This window comes from Saccopteryx leptura, chromosome X (genome assembly GCF_036850995.1).
Source record: "Saccopteryx leptura isolate mSacLep1 chromosome X, mSacLep1_pri_phased_curated, whole genome shotgun sequence".
Taxonomy (NCBI): Eukaryota; Metazoa; Chordata; class Mammalia; order Chiroptera; family Emballonuridae; genus Saccopteryx; species Saccopteryx leptura.
The window spans coordinates 97,520,164-97,545,736 of record NC_089516.1 but is presented as its reverse complement, the minus strand read 5'-3'; the positions used below and the strand labels follow the sequence as shown (position 1 = coordinate 97,545,736).

The 25,573-nt window shown below is 36.0% G+C and overlaps 1 protein-coding gene and 1 non-coding gene across 2 annotated transcripts in view; one reads left to right on the top strand and one right to left on the bottom strand.

The window, feature by feature from the left end:
• Positions 1 to 4,303: 4,303 nt before the first annotated feature.
• LOC136386609 (U6 spliceosomal RNA) lies at positions 4,304 to 4,409 on the top strand. The gene has a single exon (XR_010747976.1). It is a non-coding gene; the product is annotated as a U6 spliceosomal RNA (small nuclear RNA).
• Positions 4,410 to 8,382: 3,973 nt separating this feature from the next.
• The window catches only part of DNAAF6 (dynein axonemal assembly factor 6), a 71,999-nt gene continuing 54,808 nt past the window's right edge, over positions 8,383 to 25,573 (bottom strand). The window contains exons 6-7 of the mRNA XM_066356108.1: positions 20,680 to 20,765; positions 8,383 to 9,084 (exon numbers count right to left, since the gene is read on the bottom strand). Coding sequence (XP_066212205.1) covers positions 8,967 to 9,084; positions 20,680 to 20,765 — 204 coding nt within the window. The 3' untranslated portion in view covers positions 8,383 to 8,966. The remainder of the gene's footprint in view (positions 9,085 to 20,679; positions 20,766 to 25,573) is intronic.

Genomic DNA, 25,573 nt, shown 5'->3' with positions numbered 1-25,573 from the left:
TAGATTAAATAGCAAAACTTTAAGAATAGCTATTATTCTGAACTAGAATGCCTATTTGTTAGTCCTTATGGCTGAGGGTACTCGTACCTAGAGACTCGTAAAAAGAGAAGAGAGAATCTCTTGATGAATAGAGGTAAAGCAGTTTTGGTTGTTATCTAACATCTAAATAAAAAATGTGTAATATTTAAAATACTATAAACAAAATTAAAAGAAAAGTAACATCTTAGAGGAAATATTTTAAAAATGTATTACAGAGAACAACATTTGATATTAATATATGAAAAGCTTTAAAAGTCATTAAGAAAATGTTAAATATTCTAATAGAAAATTATCAAAAGAACAATGTCCTCAAAACAATAACATAAGTGGCCAATAAATATATGAGAAATTGTTCAACTTCGCTAGTGTGCCTGTAGTATTAGTGCCTGATAATTAGTTTTTCCAATTGTAATGTAAAATGTATGACATTAAACTTTTGATTGCCAAAGCATTCATTTCAAAGACATCCATCTTAAATAAACACTTTGCCAAATACTCAAGTTAAGAGCCAGGCAACCCTACCCACTAAGTTCCCCTTTTATTTATCTTTACTTTTTTTATTTTTATTTTTTAATGGGGCGACATCAATAAATCAGGATACATATATTCAAAGATAACATGTCTAGGTTATCTTGTTGTTCAATTATGTTGCATACCCATCACCCAAAGTCAGATTGTCCTCTGTCACCTTCTATCTAGTTTTCTTTGTACCCCTCCCCCTCCCCCCTTTCCCTCTCCCTCTCCCCCTCCCCCCATAACCACCACACTCTTAGGAGAGGCTGTGGAGAAAAAGGAACCCTCATACACTATTGGTGGGAATGTAAAGTAGTACAACCATTATGGAAGAAAGTATGATGGTTCCTCAAAAAACTGAAAATAGAACTACCTTATGACCCAGCAATCCCTCTACTGGGTATATACCCCCAAAACTCAGAAACATTGATATGTAAAGACACATGCAGCCCCATGTTCATTGCAGCATTGTTCACAGTGGCCAGGACATGGAAACAACCAAAAAGCCCATCAATAGATGACTGGATAAAGAAGATGTGGCACATATACACTATGGAATACTATTCAGCCATAAGAAATGATGACATCAGATCATTTACAGCAAAATGGTGGGATCCTGATAACATTATACAAAGTGAAATAAGTAAATCAGAAAAAACCAGGAACTGCATTATTCCATACGTAGGTGGGACATAAAAGTGAGACTAAGTTCCCCTTTTAGAAAACCCTGAATGACTTAGGTAACTGACGGCTTGCTTTTCCCTTCCAATGCTTTAGTTCCTGCTCTTACGTTTTCAATTCACCAATGAAGATCAAACCTGGGATACCTTAGGCACATCACCCTGACCTCCAATAAAGACAGAACCTGAGGTCCACAATCACTCTTTTTTACTGGTACGTCCCTAGAAACTGTGGGTAATAAACCTTGTTTTTAAGTTTTCTTTTTTTTTTATTTTAAGTTTTCAATTTGGATGATGTCCATAACTCATTTTTTCTAGTTTTATTGAGATATAATTACATATAATACTGTACTAGTTTTACATGTACAATATAATTTGATATATGCCTTATTGGCTTTTATTTTAATTTATTTTATTTTAATTTATTTTATTTTAATTTATTTTATTTTTAGAGAAAGAGAGAGAAAGAGAGAGACAGGAAGGGAGAAAGATGCAAAGCATCAACTCGTAGTTGGTTCACTTTAGTTGTTCATTGATGTTTCTCATATGTGCCTTGACCAGGGTGCTCCAGTTGAGCCAGGGATTCCTTGCTCAGGCCAGCAACCTTGGGCTAAAGCCAGCAACTTTGAGGTCAAGCCAGCAGCTATGGAATCATAGTGCTGAACTCACACTCAAGCTGGCAAAACCACACTCAAGCTGGTGAGTCTGCACTCAAGCCACCCCCCTCAGGGTTTCAAACCTGGGACCTCAGCATCCCAAGTCGATGCTCTATGCACTGTGCCACCAACGGTCAGGCACCTTGTGTTTTTTCAAAGTCCCGTGATGGTTGCTGCTGAGGTGTATCTTGCAGTCATTATAAGAAGCACAAGGGCCAGTCCACTCACAACAATGACTCCAGTTGGGGAAATATCTCTGAGATTTGACAGGTAACATGGCCCAGGTGAGTGCTTCAGGCATTTCTAGCTTATAGCATCACAATGGAGAGACTGAGACCAATACAAAACAATGTCAAAGGAGGAAATTTGTAAAACTTATATGATGCTAGTTTTTTTTTTTTATTAAATTGGAAATAATGAATAGGGTTGATGATAGTCAAGATTTCTTAGAGTGTAGAGAAATGTGCATGTATACTGTTGGGGGAAGTATACATTAGGACAAGCTTTTAATAGGCAAATTGGCTATTATGATAAGATTCCATGAAACCATTAAAAATCATTGTAGAGAACAATATTATGTGCACCTATATCCTGCTTCAAGACAGAATGACATTTCTTCAGCTGCTGGATAGGCTGCTGGCAGATAGCCTTCAGCTGCCAGCCTTCTCTGGGAACTGCCCTCAGTTGAAGAGAGTGACCAATCTCAAAGGTTACATATCCTTCCAAGGTGAAACTTACATTCAATATTCAGTCAATGCTGAGCTATAAAGTTCAGCCTGCTTGCTCCAACTGGAAACGATTCTGGGATGTTGTTACAAAGTCAGAGCTCCCGGGATGATTCATTCCTGTCTTGTGACTGCATTAGAGCCCAACTTTTCCCTTCCTCCAATCTTGTTTCTTTTCCTACTTCTCACATGTGTTGATCCCAAGAACACTCTCCAATATACTTTTCTCTGACTTGGAATCTAATTTCTGGAAAATTCAACTTACTACAATTAAGTTGAAAATACTTATTTTTAAAAAAGGATTTTACTTATTGACTTTACTGAGAGAGGAGGAAGAAAGAGAGAAGTATCAACTTATAATTTCTTCACTTTAGTTTTTTATTGGCTACTTGTTGTATGTGCCTTGACTGAGCAAGTTCCAGGTTTCAAACTGGTGATCTGAGAGTCCCAGGTGAATGCTCTATCCATTGTGCCATCACAGGCCAGGCAAAAATACTTATTAACATGGGAAGATATTAAAAATACTTTTGCTAAATGAAGAAAGCAAAGTTTCTAACAATTTCTAGTATTATACCCAGCTAAATTAACTAAAAACCCTTTTGATACAAACTTCTGTAAGTGAAAGAGAAACTATACATTCTTTTAATGACATAACTGAGCTCACAAAAAAATAAAAGAAAGCTCCCAGATGCCAGAAATGCAGAGGAAACTGAAAATCAGAGTTGTAATCTTGTGAGTGGAAGTTGTGTTTGCCTTGGAAGGGAGTTTCAAATTCTAAGAACCACGGGGACCCAAGGATTCCATCATAAAGTTTCCCTAAAGGACATACCTTCCATGAAAAGTTGGACTAGAAGAAACTCTGCATCTGTGGCACAACAAGAAACTTTATCTGTTTCTGTCTAAGTCCTAGATTGAAGAAAACAGTCCCTCTGAGTATAATAACACAGACTTGTACCTCATGTTTATTTCAGGTTTTAATTTACCTGCATATCCAGGGAACTTTTACTCTGAGGCTCTTGGCAGAAGCAAAGAAAAATTGCTTTGCAAAGATGCTCCCACAACACAGACCACAAGAAGTTTTCAGAGAATTTTTAAAAGCCCCATTAAAAAAAGATATTACAATAAAAATCTACAAGAATACATTATCTACCATGAGTGAGATTCGGTAGATGCAATTACCAGCAACATTAGAATACTGAGAATCATTGAGCTGAGGGACAGATTTGAGAAAATTATTCAGAATTTAGAACAAATAAAGTTGGAAAATATGACAGGCTAAAAGAAGTGGAGTATACAATGAAAGATCCAACCTTAATCTAAAAGGAGTTCCAGGAGGAAAATAGAGAAAATGAGAGAAAGGCAATATTCAAGGACATAATGAATGAGGATTTTCTAGGATCAACAAAGGACTCAAAAAGCACAAATGCCAAGTAAAATAAAATTAAACCAATATCCAGACCTCTATTAGTCAAACTGCAGTACACCAAAAACAAAGAGAAAAATCTTTAAAAGTACCAGAGAGAAAAGACAGATTACCTTAAAAGGAACGGCAATAACATAGACAGCAAACTTTTAAATTACAAAATGTAGGCCAGAAAACAAGTAAATATCATCTTCAAAGTTCTGAGGGAAAATATATGTCAACCTAGATTTCTAAACTCAGCTAAATTATTATTCAAAAGGGCAGTAATTGCTGGGTTCAGCAGCATATATGCTAAAATTGAAACAATACAGAGAAAATTAACATGGCACTGAGCAAAAATGATATGCAAATTTCTGAAGTGTTTTGTATTTTGTTCAGTGTCTTGGTATCCTCATATATGCTTGGCTGATTAACACACATACACACACACACTGAGGGCAATAAAAACATTTCCAAAAATGAACTGAGAGAATCAAGAACTCACAAAGTCTTGCTGAAGGATATACTAAAATATGTCCTCCAGCCAGGAGACAGTGATGTGGAAAAGAGAATAGTAATCAAAGATATTAGTAAACAGATGGGAAGATGTAAATACGCATTGGTTGTAAAAAAAACAAAAACCCAATAATAAGGATGATGAATGATTTAGAAATATAAAAACAAAGTTGGAGAGGCATATTTAGGTTAAAAATTTCTAAGTCCTTGAGTTGTTTTAAGGGAGGGTAGAACTAATGAAAAACTTTTGACATTTTAAGTAAAAAAACCCACAAAACAAAAAATATAATGTATAACTTAAAAACTAGTAGGAAAAAATAATTCAAAAACTGACTAATAAAGAAAACCATGAGAGAGAAAAAAAGCATAGAAGAAAGTAGAACAAGAGAAAAATCCCATGATAAGGTGATATAAATACAAATATAACATTAATCCCAACAAATGTGACTGAACTAAAACTTGTGATTTTTAAAGACATAATCTTGGTTGCATTTAAAAATCCAAAATTTACTGTAATTACGTTAACTAGTGTTAACTTAATAAATTCAATAACAAAATTTAGCTAATTTCTGTTCATAAAAGTCATATCTAAAACATAAGGACATGGAAAGTGATGGAAAAATATATGCGAAGCAAATACTAGCCAAAGTAGATGGAGCTATGTTAATGTTAAGCCAATAACACTTTAAAACAAATATTTCAAGGCTAAATTGTGTCACAACATACTGATAAAAAAAACAATCCATCAAGAAGATTTAGCAATTCTAAATCTGTCTGCCTCTAAATATATTGCCTCAAATTATATAAAGCAAAACTTGACAGAATTATAAGAAGATACCAAGAAATTGATCATCAATGATACATTTAATACACCTCTCCATGTTGATAGAGAAAGCAGACTAAAAATGAACAAGAATGTAGGTTTGAGCAACACAATTAAAAAAAATCTTGAATTGATATACAGGGTAGAACAAAAGTAGGTTTACAGTTGGAAGTATGCAAAACACAAAGTTTGTTCTTGTGTTACTACTTATTAATCATTGTATTATTTTCCATATGAACAACTCTAAACTTACTTTTGCCACACCTTGTATATAGAATTCTGTGCCCGCCTGACCAGGTGGTGGCTCAGTGGATAGAGCGTCGGACTGGGATGCGGAGGACCCAGGTTCGAGGCCCCGAGGTCGCCAGTTTGAGTGCGGGCTCATCTGGTTTGAGCAAAGCTCACTAGCTTGGACCCAAGGTCGCTGGCTTGAGCAAGGGGTTACTCGGTCTGCTGAAGCCCCATGGTCAAGGCACATGTGAGAAAGCAGTCAATGAACAACTAAGGTGTCACAACGAGAAGCTGGTGATTGATGCTTCTCATCTCTCTCCGTTCCTGTCTGTCCCTATCTGTCCCTCTCTCTCTCTGTCTCTGTAAAAAAAAAAATAAAGAAAGAAAGAAAAGAAAAGAATTCTGTGCCCAATAACTACAGAAACATATTCTTTAAAGATACATGTAAATAATTTATTACACTCTTTTGACACAAAGCAATAAAATTAAAACTCCCAGAGACAGCTAATTAAAAAAAAAAGAATACACAAGAAATTAAAAGAAAGCAAGTTATAAAACCAGTAGATGCAATATCATCCCACTTGGGGAAAAAATAATATCTATTTTATGGATTGAAAGGAGGAAAGGTTTCTTGGCTCAATGGTGATTTTTAGTTTTGTTATATTTTTAAAGAGATGATTTTTTTTTTGTATTGTTAAAACTTTCTGCTTGGAGCATGTAAAGCATGTATTTTTTTTTAATTAAAAAAAGTCAACAATGAGTTTTACTTAGGATAACATGTATAATAATACCTTGTCTGGGCTATTGAAATAGTCTCTTAACTATGAATGAGTCTCTCCTCATTCATATTCTTACCTCCTAAAAGGCATTCTTTTCTCTAAAGCACTTAGAATAAAATCCAAATTCCCAACTTTACCCTGCAACATTCTACATGTCATTGCTCCAGACATTTCCAGACTGACCTCCGGTCATATTTCCCAGGTTCACTCTATTCCAACCACACTGGCTTTCATTTCCTTGAACTCTCCAAATGTTTGTCCACCTGGTTCTTCATATTGGTTACCCTTTCGCCTAGAAGCCGTACTGTTCTCTTCCTCCAAACACTCTCTTTGCCTGGCTATGTCCTAGGTATTATTTATGTTTTATCTGAAGTGTTCAATCCTTAGGAAAGCTTTTTCTGCTCTCCCTTCCCAGACTGTTTTGTTTTTCTGATAGATAGTCTCAAAGCACCTATTTTTTCCCCTTCATAACAGTAACAATAAACTTGAAAATACTTGTTTATATGTTTACTTTATATTGTTTGTCTCCCTTGCTTAACTGTTTACTCTGTGAGGACAGGGATTATATATATATAGTTTGTTATATATATATATTATATATATATAGTTTGTTAATTGCTATACTCCCATCTCCTAACACAGTGCTAAGTGAATATTTGTTGAAAGAATGCATAAATTAGTGAAGAAATAAATGATTGAGTCCTCACAAATTTTACTAGAAATTATAAAACTAAAAAGTGAGGTAAAGAAGTTTGTGAAGGAGAAGGTTAATGATATGCCACAATTGTGGTTATAACTTCCAGTTCTGGTAATGGCTAAGATTCATTGAAAAACGCTGACAAGATCAACTTCCTTCTACATTCTCTTTTCCTATATTTTCTTTAGTAAACTATTCCTCTTTACAGAAAGAAAGTCCTCTGAATTACCTTAAAAACATAGCAACAACAACAAAGTTATTTCTGAGGCCAAAAACACAAGGACAGTGAAGTAGAATGATTTATAGATGGGTATAAATTAGTGCATTGCATTTCATTGTCTTGAATCAAGCTCCATTTCAATATATAATTGATACAGTACCAATTAACCAAAGCCTAGGTCAGGTTGGCCTGGATATGTTCTACCTTCTTTTCCAGGGACAATTGTACACATTCAGTCAGTTTGAATAATGGTCTCTGTACATAATAATGGACCAGTACATAGGAAAGAGATACATTTTCCCACCTTCTCACTGCTGTTTCTCTGCTTAAGTTTGCTCCAGAGTTTATGCTTTAAGGGGTAATCTTAAATGCTTAAAATACAGCCTTTGAAAAAGATGCTAAAAAAGCAAAGTAGGATGTTCTTTTCACCTTGCAACATCATGGACTTAAATTAAAATACTAGTTTCCTTTCAGTTACTCCCATCCTCAACTCTTAACTTCCACAGAAGAAAGCCATGGCGGTAATTTCCATGTCAAATTTTCCACGAGAGCATAATGTTTTAATGCAACAACTTTTTCCAAAATCTCAGTTTTTTCCTTCGAATTGATCAAGTCACAAACTAGATGTTTGGTAATTATCTACATAAGTAAATCTAGGAATTATCTGCTGGAGTACTTAGTCCCTTAATAATTCACAGAGAAGCAATAAAAATCTTCATTTATTCATATCTTTTCAAAATTTACTCCCAGGTAACACCAAAGTTCTACAATAATGTGTGAGGCCAAGTCATACAAGCTTTAAAATAAATTTATTCATGAATAATTCTGAAATAAACTTATGCAATGCAGTAGAAAAGAGGTAAGAGACATTGGCTTAATTCACAAAAATAGGTATGACCACTTAAAAATAAAGATAGAAAATGAGAGAACAGGATTTGTAAATGTATCACACTTTTCCTTATAATCCTTTTAATTGTCAAGGATTTCAATTACTAAATATAAACACAATATCCTGAAAAGCATTGTTAATAATTATTAGTGTATAAAATGAAAATATTTTTAATGTAACTAGATCCAAACATTGAGAGTAGGACTGATGAAGCCAAATAATACTGTATGCTCAAGAGTATTTCTGATTCAAGTAAAACAAGAGATGAGTATGGTGCATCAAACTATTTATAATCCTTTGTTATTTGTATATTCCAGAACAATAATGAAAGACGAAACAGAGGACACTAAATCATTTGATCAACGAAAAGACAACCAAATACACTTTTTTGATGATAATAACGACCAATTGCTATGCAAATGATTGTATCAGAGTATAATTAATTGGCTTAAGTTCTTATGACTACTGAAATAAAGTAGACCTACCATTTCAAGGTCATATCTCAGTTATTTGATTGACCAGTAGTAATATAATGGTTAATCTATAAATTCTATTCAGCTATCACTGTAATAATGGAACAGCTTATTAGTATGAGAAAAGAATGTTTTCTACCAGAGTAACAGAAATGACTTTAAATGATCAGTGTATCAGTACAATTGAATTTAGGTCCTTTCTAAAGTATGTCAGAATAATAAAGAGAAGATAAGAAACATTAACCAATTTTTTCAATTTTGAAAAATTTTATCAAGGCTATTTTGACATGTTTCCCCCTTATTCATGCAGTTTTAGAAGAAACTTAAACATCCAACTCTTTTTTCAAAGTCAGGGTAACTTCAAGAGTTTCAGTTTCCAGAGTATAGACAGCTTTGGCACTGTTGCAATCCACAGGATGAGGAAGGTTCAACAACAGTTTCCTAAACAAAACAAAACCATAGAATCAGCTTCCTAAAAGGATATCAAGAAGATATCATTTTAATAAGACAATGGAAAGCAGTATATACTCTCAGAACATTAGAAATCAAAAAATAATATTTAGACAGTATGAGTACTAGATCAAAAGTATGCTTAAATAACACAAATAATATACCAGTTTTCAGGGCTTAAAAATCCAAGTAGTGGTTTTGACTTCCCCCTCTTTTTTTCTAAATTGACCTCATTTTGTATTATATAAACATAGTCTCGGGCTATGTTTATAGGTATAGAAATAGAACCATTCCAGCTTTAAGTTGGTTGGATACATCTGTTGCCAGCTATACTTATGTGTGCATGGAATGTGGCTAGCTGATACAAATCTGAAAATTGGAATAGTTCTATAAGAATTCTGCTAACAAAACTTTAGGCTGAATCTTTATTGCAGGTGTAGTTCTTGAATCTCAGGCCTGGGATGATTTCAATACCAGATCGATGAGAGTGCGTCTCTCTGCTTACTTCTGGTTCTTTCTTCTATACACTAACAAAAATTCCTTGTGAGGGATTGCTGGATTTATTTTGCAGTTGATGGGTCAGTTGCTAGATAGCTTCATGCTTTAGATGCATTGCTGGTATGTGACAGAGTTCTGTCATAGCTGTGTGAGTGAATTATGCATGGGGTTGGCACATTCTGGTAGTTAAAAAAAATTAAATGCCTGAAATACTTGTTACCTCACATTCTTGATAAAGGTTTAACTATCTCTACAAAAAGTGGGGTGGGTCTCTACAAAAAGTGGACTGAAAAGCTTTTTTTTTACAAGATATAAGATCCACATCAGGGCCCTGGCCAGTTGGCTCAGTGGTAAAGCGTCAGCCCAGTAAGTGGATATCCCGGGTTCAATTCCCGGTCAGGGCACACAGGAGAAATGACAATCTGCTTTTCCACCCCTTCCCTCCCCCTTCTCTCTCTCTCTCTCTCTCTCTCTCTCTCTCTCTCTCTCTCTCTCTCTTTCCCTTCCTCTCCTACAGCCATAGCTTGATTGGTTTGAGCACATCAGCCGGAGTGCTGAGGATGGCTCTGTGGAGCCTTGGCCTCAGGCACTAAAAATAGCTCAATTGGGAGCATGGCCACAATGGGCAGAGCATCGGCTCCAGACAGGAGTTTCCCAGTAGATCCCAGTTGGGGTGCATGCGGGAGTCTGTCTATCTCTTTTCCTCTCACTTAAAAAAAAGATCCACATCAGTAAAGGAATCTGGTATATTTTAGGGGTACTTATTTGATACTTGTATAAAGAACTAGTATCTGAAAACAAAATCCTTGAAAATCAATTGCTTCTTTAATCATTTGCAGACCTCAATTTAGGACACTAGACTCATTAAAAGTAATTATCACACATCTAGGAACCTGAAGGAGAAAATTTCTGTGACTGTTATTTCATTCCACATATTTGGGGCAGGAGAAACAGTTCCTTCCACCTTAAGTAATGAAATCACAATGCATTTTAATGTGTCCTGTAATATTTGACATCTCAAAAAAACGTAGGTGCAGAAACATTTAGATTCGTCTTTTTGTTTTTATTTTTTAGATTTTAAAAAATTTATTCATTTTTTTAGAGAGAGGAGACAGAGAGATAGAGAGAGAGAAGGGGAGAGGAGCAGAAAGCATCAACTCCCATTATGTGCCTTAACCAGGCAAGCCCGGGGTTTCAAACCAGTGACCTCAGCATTCCAGGTCAACGCTTTTACCCACTGCACCACCGGTCAGGCCTAGAGTCTGCCTTTTAAAACTTGTTAACAATATAGGTTGTGTTAGAGTTAGATTTGCTTTATCTCTTTTTCTACAAATGATAATATATTCACTTTAAAAAGGAAGTAAAGATCAGTGATGGTAGCTTCACTGCACTAAAAGACAACTATAAATCAGCTGAAGAAGGAGTTCCAATGATAATGTGCACTTCTCTATTCAGAGAGAAATAAATTAAAAAGAGACATTTAATGGCCATCAAAATGATCCATCTATTCCTGCATTTCTGTCTAGTCCTTCGTAGTATGATTTCACATACTAAAATTTTGAAAAATACAAACTGTGAAACTTATTTAGGCTCTTAGGAGAAGGAAAGTATTTTTGTCTTGTCCATTTTACTGTCTGACAGCTGAACTGAGATTTATATTTAAACAAAGTAAAATTCTACAAATACTTAACCATGTACAAATATTAAAGGATAGGAATGTATTTTATTTTGGTGTTACCCCAGTTTCTAGCAGAAGACTTTATTAATGTTTGTTGAGTGAATAAATAAATGAATGAAAAGCAAATCAATCACTGCAAAATGACATTTGAGTAACTATTATAGATTAGTACTATAAAATATGAACAAATATTTAAACCCAAATCCCTCTGCTTTTACACTGATAATATATCTGTCTTGTAACAAGTTACAGTTTAAACACTAATCGTATGTTTATTCAGTGCCAATTTTCATTAGAAATCATTTAAATTCAAACAAAATATATAAAAATAAAAATTATCTACACAGTGAACTCTAGAGATTTACATGCTTACATTTATATTGGAAAATTCAAATTGATGTAGCTTGCAAAATATTTAAATAAAGGGCAACTTTGCTTTGTGCATATTTACATAATGCAGTTTTATGTAATTAATAATGATTTGATTTACATATCTGGGTTAAAAACAGACATGGCCTTTTTAAGGTTTCATATTGGAAACATAACTATTTTCAGATAAAGTGCAGAAATAGCTACTGAAATGTAATTCACTATTCCATTTAGAAAACTTTTTTTAGCTATCAATGTCATTGTCATTGAATATCAGTCAACTCACAATCTGAATTAAAAGAGCAAAACAAAGGTGAGAATAATCTAAAGCAGCACTCAACCAAAATTAATTTATGTGTTTTTAGAATGTATTTTTATTATTACATTCAAGGAATTCATGTATAATATTCTTAAACCTCACTTCAGAAAAATAATGAAACTCCTTATGAAGACAAAGTCAGGAAACTCTGAAAAATTATTCAATATCCCCTATGTTTCCTCCTTTTCATCTACTTTATGTTGGAAATCTACATGACAAAACAGTTTTTTTTTAAATGAAGAATTCAGTAAACTGCTTTATTTTTTTATTAAATTTAATGCAGTGACATTGATAAATCAGGGTACATATGTTGATAGAAAACATCTCCAGATTATTTTGACCTTTGATTATGCTGCATACCCCTCACCCAAAGTCAAATTGTCTTCCGTCACCTTCTAACTGGTTTTCTTTGTGCCTCTCCCCTCCCACCACCCCCTCTCTCCTTTCTTGCCCCCTCCCACCTAAACCCCCCTCCCCATTACATTCACATTCTTGTCCATGTCTCTGAGTCTCATTTTTATGTTCCATCTATGTATGGATTCATATAGTTCTTAGTTTTTTCTGATTTACTTATTTCACTCCATATAATGTTATCAAGGTCCATCCATTTCATTGTAAATGATCCAATGTCATCATTTCTTATGGTTGAGTAGTACTCCATAGTATATATGTACCAAAGCTTTTTAATCCACTCGTCCTCTGAAGGACACTTGGGCTGTTTCCAGATCTTCGCTATTGTGAACAATGCTGCCACAAACAAGGGGGTGCATTTCTCCTTTTATGCAGGTGTATGGTGTTTGGGGGTATATTCCTAAAAGTGGGATAGCTGGGTCAAACGGCAGTTCGAGTTTTAATTTTTTGAGGAATCTCCATACTGTTTTCCACAAAGGCTGCACCAATCTGCATTCCCACCAGCAGTGCAGGAGGATTCCCTTTTCTCCACACCCTCACCAGCACTTATTCTATGTTGTTTTGTTGATGAGCACCATTCTAACTGGTATGAGGTGATATCTCATTGTGGTTTTAATTTGCATTTCTCTAATGATTAATGATGTTGAGCATTTTTTCATATGCCTATTGGCCATCTGTATGTCTTCTTCGGAGAAGTGTCTATTCATTTCTTTTTCCCGTTTTTTTTATTGGATTGTTTGTCTTCCTGGTATTAAGTTTTACAAGTTATTAATTTTGGTTATTAACCCCTTATCAGATGTATTGTCAAATATGTTCTCCCATTGTGTAGTTTGTCTTTTTATTCTGTTCTTACTGTCTTTAGCTGTGCAAAAGCTTTTTATTTTGATATAGTCCCATTTGTTCTTTTTTTTTTTTTTTTTCATTTTTCTGAAGCTGGAAACAGGGAGAGACAGTGAGACAGACTCCTGCATACGCCCGACCGGGATCCACCCGGCACGCCCACCAGGGGCGACGCTCTGCCCACCAGGGGCCATGCTCTGCCCATCCTGGGCGTCGCCATGTTGCGACCAGAGCCACTCTAGCGCCTGAGGCAGAGGCCACAGAGCCATCCCCAGTGCCCGAGCCATCTTTGCTCCAATGGAGCCGTGGCTGCGGGAGGGGAAGAGAGAGACAGAGAGGAAAGCGCGGCGGAGGGGTGGAGAAGCAAATGGGCGCTTCTCCTGTTTGCCCTGGCCAGGAATCCAACCCGGGTCCTCCGCACGCTAGGCCGACGCTCTACCGCTGAGCCAACCGGCCAGGGCGATATAGTCCCATTTGTTTATCCTGTCTTTTATTTCACTTCCCCATGGAGATAAATCAGCAAATATATTGTTCCGAGTGATGTCGGAGAGCTAACTGCCTATGTTTTCTTCTAAGATGCTTATGGTTTCACGGCTTACATTTAAGTCTTTTATCCATTTTGAGTTAATTTTTGTGAATGGTGTAAGTTGGTGGTCTAGTTTCATTTTTTTTTTGCAGGTAGCTGTCCAATTTTCCCAACACCATTTATGAAAGAGGCGGTCTTTACTCCATTGTATTTCCTTACCTCCTTTGTCAAATATCAGTTGTCCATAGAGCTGTGGGTTTATTTCTGGATTCACTGTTCTGTTCCATTGATCTATATGCCTGTTCTTATGCCAGTACCAGGCTGTTTTGAGTACAATGGCCTTGTAGTATAACTTGATATCAGGAAGTGTGATACCTCCCACTTTATTCTTCTTTTTAAAATTGCTGAGGCTATTCGTGTTCTTTTTTGTTCCATATAAATTTTTGGACTATATAATCTATATCTTTGAAGTATGTCATTTGTATTTTAATTGGTATTGCATTGAATTTAAAGATTGCTTTGGGTAATATAGACATTTAATGATGTTTATTCTTCCTAACCATGAGCACGGTATATGCTTCCACTTGTTTGTATCTTCCTTGATTTCTTTTATCAATGTTTTATAATTTTCCGAGTACAAGTCTTTAGTATCCTTGGTTAAATTTACTCCTAGGTACTTTATTTTTTTGGTTGTAATAGTGACGGAGATTGTTTCCTTAATTTCTCTTTCTGACTGTTCATTGCTGGTGTATAAAAATGCCTCTGATTTCTGAGTATTAATTTTATATCCTGCCACTTTGCTGAATTCATTTATCAGGTCCAGTAGTTTTTTGACTGAGACATTAGGGTTTTCTATACACAATATCATATCATCTGCAAATAATGATAGTTTTACTTTTTCTTTTCCAACTTGAATGCCTTTTATTTCTTCTTCTTGTATGATTGCTGTGGCTAGGACTTCCAGGACTATGTTGAATAAGAGTGGTGGAAGGGGGCAGCCCTTCCTGGTTCCTGATCTTAAGGAGATTGCTTTTAATTTTTGCCCATTGAGTATGATGTTGGCTGTGGGTTTGTCATAGATGGCTTATATCATGTTGAGGTATGTTCCCTGTATTCCCACTTTGCTAAGAGTTTTGATCATGAATGGGTGCTGGATTTTATCAAATGCTTTTTCTGCATTTATTGAAATTATCATGTGGATATGTCGATTTTCTCCTTCCTTTTGTTTATGTGAAAAATCACATTGATTGATTTGCAAATATTGTACCAGCCTTGCCTCCCCAGAATAAATCCCACTTGATCATGGTGTATGATTTTTTTCATATATTGTTGGATCCGGTTTGCTAATATTTTGTTGAGGATTTTTGCATCTAAATTCATCAGGGATATTGGCCTATAATTTTCTTTCTTTGTGTTGTCTTTGCCTGGTTTTGGAATCAGAATTATGATCACCTCATAAAAGGAGCTTGAAAGTCTTCTTTCCTCTTGAATTTTTTAAAAAAGCTTGAGAAGGATAGGAGTTAGTTCTTCTTTGAATATTTGGTAGAATTCACTTGTGAAGCCATCAGAGTCTGGACTTTTCTTTGTTGGAAGTTTTTTGATAACTGTTTCGATCTCATTTGGTGTAATCTGTCTGTTTAGGTTTTCTGATTCTTCCAGATTGATTTTTGGAAAATTGTATGTTTCAAGGAATTTGTGCATTTCATCTAGGTTGTCTAGTTTTTTTGGCATACAGTTCTTCATAGTATTTTCTTACAATATTTTGTATTTCTGTTGTGTCAGTTGGTATTTCTCCACTCTCATTTCTAATTTTATTATTTGAGTCCTCTCTCTTTTTTTCTTGGTGAGTCTAGTTAAAGGTTCATCGATCTTGTTTACCTTTTCAAAGAACCTGCTCCTAGTTTCATTGATCCTCTGTATTGTTCCTTTAGCCTCTATGTCATTTATTTCTGCTCTGATCTTTATTATTTCCTTCCTTTTACTACATTTGGGCTTTATTTGCTGTTTGTTTTCTAGTTCTTTTAGATGCAGTGTTAAATTGTTTATTTGAGCTTCTTCCAAGTTTCTTAAAGTGTGCCTGTAGTGCTATGAACTTCCCTCCCTGGACTGCTTTTGCTGTGTCCCATATATTTTGAGTTGTTGTATGCTCATTGTCATTTGTTTCTAGGAATTTTTTTATTTCTTCTTTGATCTCATTCTTAATCCATTCATTATTTAACAATGTGCTATTTTGTTTCCATGTGTTTGAGAATTTTTTAGCTTTTCTGTTGTGGTTGATTTCTAGTTTCATGCCATTGTGATCAGAGATAGTGCTTAATATGATTTCAATCTTCTTAAATTTGTTAAGACCACTTTTGTGCCCTAACGTGTGGTCTATCCTAGAGAATGTACCATGAGCACTTGAAAAGAATGTATATTCTGCTGCTTAGGGTGAAAGGTTCTGAAGATATCTATTAAATCGAGTTGATCTAGCATGTCCTTTATATCTGCTGTTTCTTTGTTAATTTTCTTTCTTGAGGATCTATCTAGTGATGTTTGTGGGGTATTGAAATCCCCTACTACATAAAAGTGAAACTAAGAGACATTGATAAGAGTGTGGTGGTTATGGGGGGGAGGGGAGAATGGGAGAGGGAAAGGGGGAGGGGGAGGGGCACAAAGAAAACAAGATAGAAGGTGACAGAGGACAATCTGACTTTGGGTGATGGGTATGCAACATAATTGAACGACAAGATAATCTGGACTTGTTATCTTTGAATATATGTATCCTGATTTATTGATGTCACCCTATTAAAAAAATAAAATTATTAAAAAAAAAAAAGAAATCCCCTAATATTATAGTATTGCTGTTGATCTCGCCATTTATATTCATCAAAGTCTGTTTTATATATTTAGGTGCTCCTATACTAGGTGCATAGATATTTATAATAGTTATATCTTCCTGTTGGATTACTTCCTTTATCATTATGTAATGGCCTTCTTTATCTCTTACTATATCCTTTGTTTTAAAGTCCATTTTGTCTGATATAAGTATTGCTACTCCAGTTTTTCTTTCATTTCCATTTGCATGGAATTTTTTTTTCCATCCTTTTACCTTCAATCTATGTGCATCTTTTGATTTAAGGTTTGTCTCTTGTAGACAGCATATGTACGGGTCCTGTTTTCTATTTTTTTTTTTTTTGTATTTTTCTGAAGCTGGAAACGGGGAGAGACAGTCTGACAGACTCCCGCATGCGCCCGACCGGGTCCACCTGGCACGCCCACCAGGGGGCAATGCTCTGCCCACCAGGGGGCGATGCTCTGCCCCTCCAGGGTGTCGCTCTGTTGCGACCAGAGCCACTCCAGCACCTGGGGCAGAGGCCAAGGAGCCATCCCTAGCGCCCGGGCCATCTTTGCTCCAATGGAGCCTCGCTGCAGGAGGGGAAGAGAGAGACAGGAGGAAGGAGAGGGGGAGGGGTGGAGAAGCAGACGGGCGCTTCTCTTGTGTGCCCTGGCCGGGAATTGAACCCGGGACTCCTGCACGCCAGGCCGACGCTCTACCACTGAGCCAACTGGCTAGGGCCATGGGCCCTGTTTTCTTATCCATGCAGATACCCTATATCTTTAGACTGGACCATTTAATCCATTTACATTTAAGGTTATTATTGATATGTATTTGTTTATTGCCATTTTATTGGGGTTTTTTTGGTATTTTTCTGAAGCTGGAAATGGGGAGGCAGTCAGACAGACTCCCGCATGTGCCCGACTGGGATCTACCTGGCATGCCCACCAGCGGGTGATGCTCTGCCCATCTGAGACGTTACTCTTTTGCAACCAGGGCCATTCTAGTGCCTAAGGCAGAGGCCATGGAGCCATCCTCAGTGCCTGGGCCAACTTTGCTCCAATGGAGCCTTGGCTGTGGGAGGGGAAGAGAGAGATAGAGAGGAAGGAGAGGGTGAGGGGTGGAGGAACAGATGGGCACTTCTCCTGTGTGCCCTGCCAGGAATCTAACCAGGGACTCCTGCACGCCAGGCCGACGCTCTACCATTGAGCCAACTGGCCAGGGCCTTATTCTTTAAAGCTGTATTCCTTTTTTTCTATATTCTTTTCCCACTTTGATCTGTTTACAACAGGGCCCTTAACATTTCCTGCAGTATTGGTTTGGTTGTAATGAATTCCTTGAAATTTTTTTTTTCTGGGAAGCTTTTTATTTCTCCTTCAATTTTAAATGATAGCCTTGCTGGATAAAGTAGTCTTGGTTGTAGGTTCTTGTTCTGAATTATTTTGAATATTTCTTGCCATTTCCTTCTGGCCTCAAGTGTTTCTGTTGAGAAGTCGGATGTCATCCTTATGGGGCTCCTTTGTAGGTGATAGCTTTTTTTCTCTTGCAGCTTTTAATATTTTCTCTTTATCACTTAGCTTTGGTATTTTAATTATGATGTTTCTTGGTGTGGGTTTTGTTTGGGTTTCTCTTTAAGGGAGTTCTCTGTGCTTCTTGAACTTGTGAGAGTTTCTCCTGAATTAATTTAGGGAATTTTTCAGCTATGATATGATTGAACAAAGTCTCTATCCCTTTTTCTATCTTTTCTTCTTCAGAAACCCCTATGATGTGAATGTTATTTCTCTTCATGTTTTCACAGAGTTCTCTAAGAGTTTCCTCAGACTTTTTGAGTCTCTTTTCTTTTTTCTTCTCTGCCTTCTTGCCTTCATTCAAGTTGTCCTTTAACTCACTGATTTGATCTTCAGCTCTATCCATCCTGTTTTTAATTCCTTCCATTGTGGTCTCATTTCTTATATTGTATTTGTCATCTCCAACTGATTCTTTTTTAATGTTTTAATATCCTTTTTTATACTTGCTATTTCTTTATTTAGGTGTTTGTAATAACCATCCATTGTTGTTCTAAGAATCCCTAAGCATCCTTACAATTATTATTTTGAACTCCACATCTGGAAGTTTGATTATTTCCATATCACTCAGTTCATCTCCTGAAGGTTTCTCTTGTGGTTTCATTTGGATTGCACTTCTTTGTCTTCTCATTATGTCTGTGTTTGGGTATTTTGTTTATAGAGTTGGTTGAGTCTAGGCTTGGTGTTGTCTGCCTCCAAGTTTTCAATTGTGTTATTTTTCGTAAACTGCTTTATTTATTTTGGTTGTAGAATGTTAAGTACCTGGGTATTGTTAATAATTGCAATGTAATTCATTATTTGACTGATATTAGTAGTGAATTTAGTGAAAATGAATTCACCTGTTCTCTGCCTTAAAGATACATGAACAGAATGTCCTCTCTTATCATTCTTAAAGCAAGTAAACATAGGTTTACAGAGTGTCAAAGTAAGAAACTAAAGAAAGTAAATGTTAATATAAACAAGCTAAAAAACAAGACACATTTCCATTAATACAATGTTGGATAACAGCATGGCTCCAAAGAATGCTCCAGTATTTAAATAAACAGATAAAAACCTTAATTCTATCTTCTATCTTAATAATTTTTCCTTAAGAGACAATACCTCTCTGCACTGATCATTTAATATATAAGTACAGCATGATTGAAATGACCTAATGCAGCCCACATTCTCTGTGGAAAAGTATCTCTGCATCAGTATTTCATTTAGTGGTCTCTGATAGAGATCTGGAATGACAGCATTGCCAGAGCAGCTGCCTAAAGATTGATGGAGACAGTGAGCACTGCTAAGGGAACGGAAATTAACTCTATGGTGTGTAGATATGTGTGTACTTTTAACAAGCGCTATATCATGGAAGATTGATTATCCATTTAACTAACTTTCTTTGCACAGATTGGGTGCAAGAATAGATGTGTGTATAATATGCAATAAAAATTATAATACTCCTTGAAATGAATAGTAGAAATAGTGAATAATTTTTATAACATAGACAATCATGAGGATACATCTTAGAAATTATTATATAAGTAATGAGAAAATATTTGATATGTATTCATACTGTAGAATTCAAAGTTAAGCTATGTATGTACATTATGTTGTTTACACATATAAGTCTTTTGCATGAGGGATCTATTATTTATTATTTTGAAGCTCTAAGATTAGCAAAGGAGAATTATAGGTACTGATAATGGAAGGAAGAGAATGTGCCTGCAGCTGACTGCTCCTCACACCCAGCTTGAAATGTTGATGAGTTATTAAGAAGCACTGCAGTCAGCCAAAGTATGCTCACTGCTATCCATCCAGATGAAAAGTGAATAAAGCAGTGAGATACTTAGGTATTTTATCTAGCACACACCAGGTTCCACTGAATCCTTCTTTATAGAGTTAGTTTTGAGAAAAAGGACTGATTCATACAGGTTTCAAGATAAACATTTTATATCAATTTTACAGTATGTACTCCTTTAGGAACATAATTTGAACCTGTGTTATAATAATACTCTTTTGAAAATATCAAAATATTTAACTGAATCATTCCATTACCATCTGTATTATTTTTAAATGTATTCATACAACTTGAGGATCTAGTGATAAATTTACTGTTAGAATTTCTGTTTTAAGTAATTGAATGACAAGAATTTTTGTTGATTTTTAGATGAATATAATCATTTAATCCTAGATCCCTGCCATATCCAAAAAGTTTAAAGATGCTTTTCTGATGCCAAAAATGTACAAAAAACAAACAAATGAAAAAGAGCATATGCAAGACTTACAACTTAAGGGACATTTTTCCTGACAAATAAGCCAACTATATCTGAATGTCAAGAATGGTGTTTTGCTGTTACCAACCTATTCCAAATGTGCAAATGCACAGTAGAAAAAAAGCCTCAGTGTTTCCAAATACATTTATGTTCATATCAATTAAAGATATGAATGATTAACTGACATTTTAACTTTTCTTTAGACTTTAAAGGTGATGAAAATGACTATGTACATTTTAAAATATACATATAAATTAAAAACTCATTAATATTATAATACATTGTTCTAGTTCTAAGTTTTACTCACTTATCAGGAGTACGAAGGTCAAGGATCACTTCCTGGACATTAATTTCAATTTCAGAAACGTTTGTATTTGGCAGTTTAATTTTAATCTGAATGAGAAAATGAGAAGAAAAATATTTTTTTGAACAAAGTTAATTTGAAGAGTGCCAGGCTATGCTCTTTCCTCACAACAATCTTGAGAAGCAAGGATTATTACCCCCATTTCGCCAATGGAGAAATTTAGATACAGTAAAGTTTTGTGAGTGGCCCAAAAGCAATGGTTTTTAATTTGACTAAGGTCTATCTGACTCCAAAGTGATATAGAAACACTTTGATCAAGGTACTTGCCTGTAACCTTCATTGTCTGGAAGTGCATTCTTGTGCACCTGCTAAATTCGGAGTCCTTCAGTTGCCTTTATATCAGTGGACACTTTGTATAAAAAATGGTTAGTTCTCATGTTAGTTATGGTTGATGAAACCATCTGGTAGTCTCCTGGTATAAACTCCCATACCACATTTCCTTGAGAAGTGTAGGAGTCCAGAAAAGTTGTTAATACAACAAAAGAGAAATAACAGTATGACCCTTACACATAATACACATGGAGTATTTATTAGTTTGGTAAGGTTTACTTAAAAAGGTCTCATCTCAATTACCACATAACCCAGCAATTCCACTCCAAAGAGCATTAAAAGCAGGTGTTCAAACAAAAACATGTACATAATGTTTTTTGTTTATAGCTGCAGTATTCACAATAGCCAAAAGATGAAAACCACCCAAATGCATATCACCTAATGAATGAACAACTTAAATGGTATATCCATAGAATGGAATATTATTCAGCCATAAAAAGCAATAAAGTACTATTATGTGGATGAATCTTGAAAACATTAACCTAATGAAAGAAGCCAGGCACAAAATCTACCTATTGAAAGATTTTTTTATGTAAAATCCCAAGAATAAGCAAATCCATAGAGACTGAAAATAGATGGGTGGTTGACAGAGGCTGGGGAGGGAGAATATAAGAGTGATTGTTGGTGAGTGACATCAGAGAAATGGTACCATGAGGAGTGCCCCCAATGCCTCTCCTTGAAACTTCAACAAATTCAACAACCAGAGACAGAAAAACAATCCCAGGAGCATCTGAAATACACTACATCAAACAAAGGTACGACTGGGTGAAAAGGAGGCTGAATATATAATCCACTCTGAAGGAAATAAGATGAAGAATGGAGTATTCTGCTTTCCTCACTGACCTGAGCAAGGGCTGCTTTCACTTGGAATTGAGAGAAAGCAAGGGCTGAGGGTGCGGAAAAATCTGGGCTAGGGCAGAGATGTTCAAGCCGAGGAGAGAGTGTGCCCATGGCTCAGCCCATGCAGAGCTAATGCCAGTGGCAGACCCTGGCAGAGGTGGGCGAGCGGTCGCCTTGTTTACTACCGGTATCCTGGTCAGCAAGTGTGGGTAGTGTGTGAGTGGATCCATCTGACACTTCGGGTATGGGTGCCCGAATTCCCAGATGGAGGGGCTGGGTCAGAGACTGTCAGTAGTGACCCTCTGTGTAGGCTGTGACTAGAGTTTCTGAATAATCCCAGCTTTCTAAACAACAGTGCACAGGAAATGCATGAAAGCTGGCTTTCCTACACCCGGACTTGTCTGGGCGTGGCACCTCCACCAGCTATACAGGCTAACAAAGTACACTCCTGGGGAAGACAACTACATAAGTGCCCACCAAGGAAGGGCATGCAGGCAGCTTGCAGACAGCAGAGCTGCAGAGTGCTGAGGCATACTAGACATGCCCGGAGGCTCATAGAACGAAACCTGAAAGGGAATTGGCTCCCAGCCCTACCTGATTATACTGGCAGCTCTGGCTAACAAAGCCTTATCCAGAACCCTGCATTGAATGTGGATAGACAGGGGATTTGGCAGCTCTTAGAGCCTCTTGCTTTCCAGGCAGTGGCTGGAGCAACTTCACAGCTGGTCCCCAGGCTGCTGGTTCAGGAAGGAGAGATTAGGAGAGAGTCTCTGGGAAAATGGACTCTCCCATTGTCGGAGCCTGCAAATGCTAACAAGCCCCACCTACCAACAGGACTAAGGCCTAGTTTATGTCATCACCATAGTGACACAACAACAAATCTCTGCCTAAGAGTGCCACAGGGGAAGAACCTGGGGTACAGTGCCACCAGCCAAAAAGAAAGAGAAGAAAGAAAAAGGAAGAAGATAACTTCTCAAAACCAGGAAAAATCCACAGTCTTTATAACTTTTTCCATTTTTTTTTGTATTTTTTATCTTTTTTTTTCCTTCCACCTTGGTCATTTTATCTTCTTTCTGTTTTATTCTTTTCTTTTCATTTTGAACAATATTACCCATAGGTGTTACATTTTCCATTCTTTTTTTTCCCTGAGTGTTACATTCCAAAAAACTTAACTCAATTGTTTTCTCTCTCTCTTTTTGTTTTTTCTTTTCTCTTTCACTTTTTCTCTCATTTGAATCTCACCCACAAACAAATTATTTTATTCTGGATTCAAATTTTTTCCTTGTAACATTTTGTGCCTTTTTATCTCTTTAGCATTTCCGCCAACTCCGGATCTCCAGTCTATAGTTTTTATGCCACTTAATACAATAGAATTTTCATTTTTTTACTGTATTTTTTCTTTTTTCTTTTGTTTTCTTTTCTCTTACACTCTTTCATTCGACCATCATTTACAAACAAATTATTTCAGTCTTGATCCAAACTTTTTCCTTGTGGCATTTTGTGGGTTCTTGTCTCATTTTTTGCCTCTTTGTCACTCCCCCCAACCCAGGCCTTCTCTTCTACATATTTTTGTTAACACAATAGAATTTTCAGTTTTTCACTGCATTTTCTCAAAAAAATTTTTTTATCAACTCTTATTAGTGTTATTAACAATACTACTCTCAAATGTCATTAAATACAAATAAATCTAATATCACGGATACAAAAGACAATAATGTAGCTCAGATAGATTAGGAAAAATCAACAGGAAAAGAATTTCAATAGCTTAGAAACCTTGAAGTTAAATGACAGAGAATTTAAATTTGAAGTTTTAAAAATACTCAGGGATATACAAGAAAGCACAGAAAGGCAATTTAGGGAGCTCAAAAAACAATTCAATGAACAGAAAGTATACTTCACCAAGAAAATTGAAACTATGAAAATGAATCAAACGGAGATGAAAAACTCAATTCATGAACTGAAATCGAGGTAACGAGCTTAGCCAATAGAAAAGTCCAGATAGAGGAGAGAATTAGTGACATAGAAGTCAGGCAACTAGAGGTACTACAGAGAAATGATGAGACAGACTCGCAAATTTAAAAAAAATGAGATAGCCCTAAAGGAATTTTCTGACTCCATCAGAAAGAGCAACATAAGAATAATGGGTATATCAGAAGAAGAAGAGAGAGAAAATTGAATGGAGAACATATTCAAACAAATAATAGACGAGAACTTCCCAAGCCTGTGGAAAGAACTAAAGCCTCAAACTCAAGAAGCAAACAGAACACCGAGTTATCTCTTTTTTTTTCAGGGACAGAGAGTCAGAAAGGAGGATAGATAGGGACAGACAAACAGGAACAGAGAGAGATGAGAAGCATCAATCATCAGTTTTTCATTGTGACACCTTAGTTGTTCACTAATTGCTTTCTCATATATGCCTTGACTGTGGGCCTTCAGTAGACCAAGTATCCCCTTGCTCAAGCCAGCAACCTTGGGTCCAAGCTGGTGAGCTTTTTGCTCAAACCAGATTAGCCTGCGCTCAAGCTGGCAACCTCGGGGTCTCAAACCTGCGTCCTTCCACATCCCAGTCCGATGCTCTATTCACTGCACCACCGCAAGGTCAGGCATCACACTGAGTTATCTTAACCCTAACAAACCTACTTCAAGGCATATCATAATGAAATTGGCACAAACCAATGACAAAGAAAAAATTCTCAAGACAGCCAGGGAAAAGAAGAATACGACATATAAAGGAAGGCCCATTAGATTATCAACAGATTTCTCAGCAGAAACTCTACATGCTAGAAGAGAGTGAACCTTAATATTTAAAGTTCTGAAAGAGAGGAACTTCCAGACAAAAATACTATATTCATCAAAATTATCCTTCAAATATGAAGGAGAAATGAAACATTCACAGATACAGAAAAGATGAGGGAATTTATCAACAGAAAACCCCCACTTCAGGAAATACTAAAGGGGGTTTTCTGACCAGACACAAAAACAAAACAAAACAAAACTACAAGTAAAAGCTCCATCAAGATGGCAATAAAAACAAGATTAATCTGTGACAAACAAAAAGAGGAGAAGACAAAGATTAACAGTAGCAAAGGAGGATGGAGTGCAGAAGCACTCATGAAATAATGTACTACAATGAACATGATATGTATGCTTTCCTTTACTTAATGGTAACCACCCTTGAAAAAAACAAGACAGAAGTACATGGCTTAAAAAAAGAAGTTACAGAGAAAAGAAGTATGGATTACAACCAAACAAACAAATGATAGAAAAATAAAAGAGAAGAACCAAACAAGATACAAAACTACCAGAAAGCAATATATAAAATGGCAATAGAAAACCCTCAAGTGTCAATAATTATATTGAATGTAAATGGATTGAACTTACCAATAAAAAGACAAAGAGTAGCAGAATGGATTAAAAAAGAAAATCCAACTGTATGCTGTCTACAAGAAAAACATCTAAGCTACAAGGATAAAAACAAATTCAAAGTGAAAGGTTGGAAAACAATACTCCAAGCAAATAACATCCAAAAAAAAGCAGGTGTAGCAATACTCAGATCTAACAATGCTGGCTACAACACAGCAGAGGTAATCAGAGATAAAAACGGTCATTTCATAATGATAAAGGGGACATCGAATCAAAAAGACATACACTAGTGACGTCACGGAAA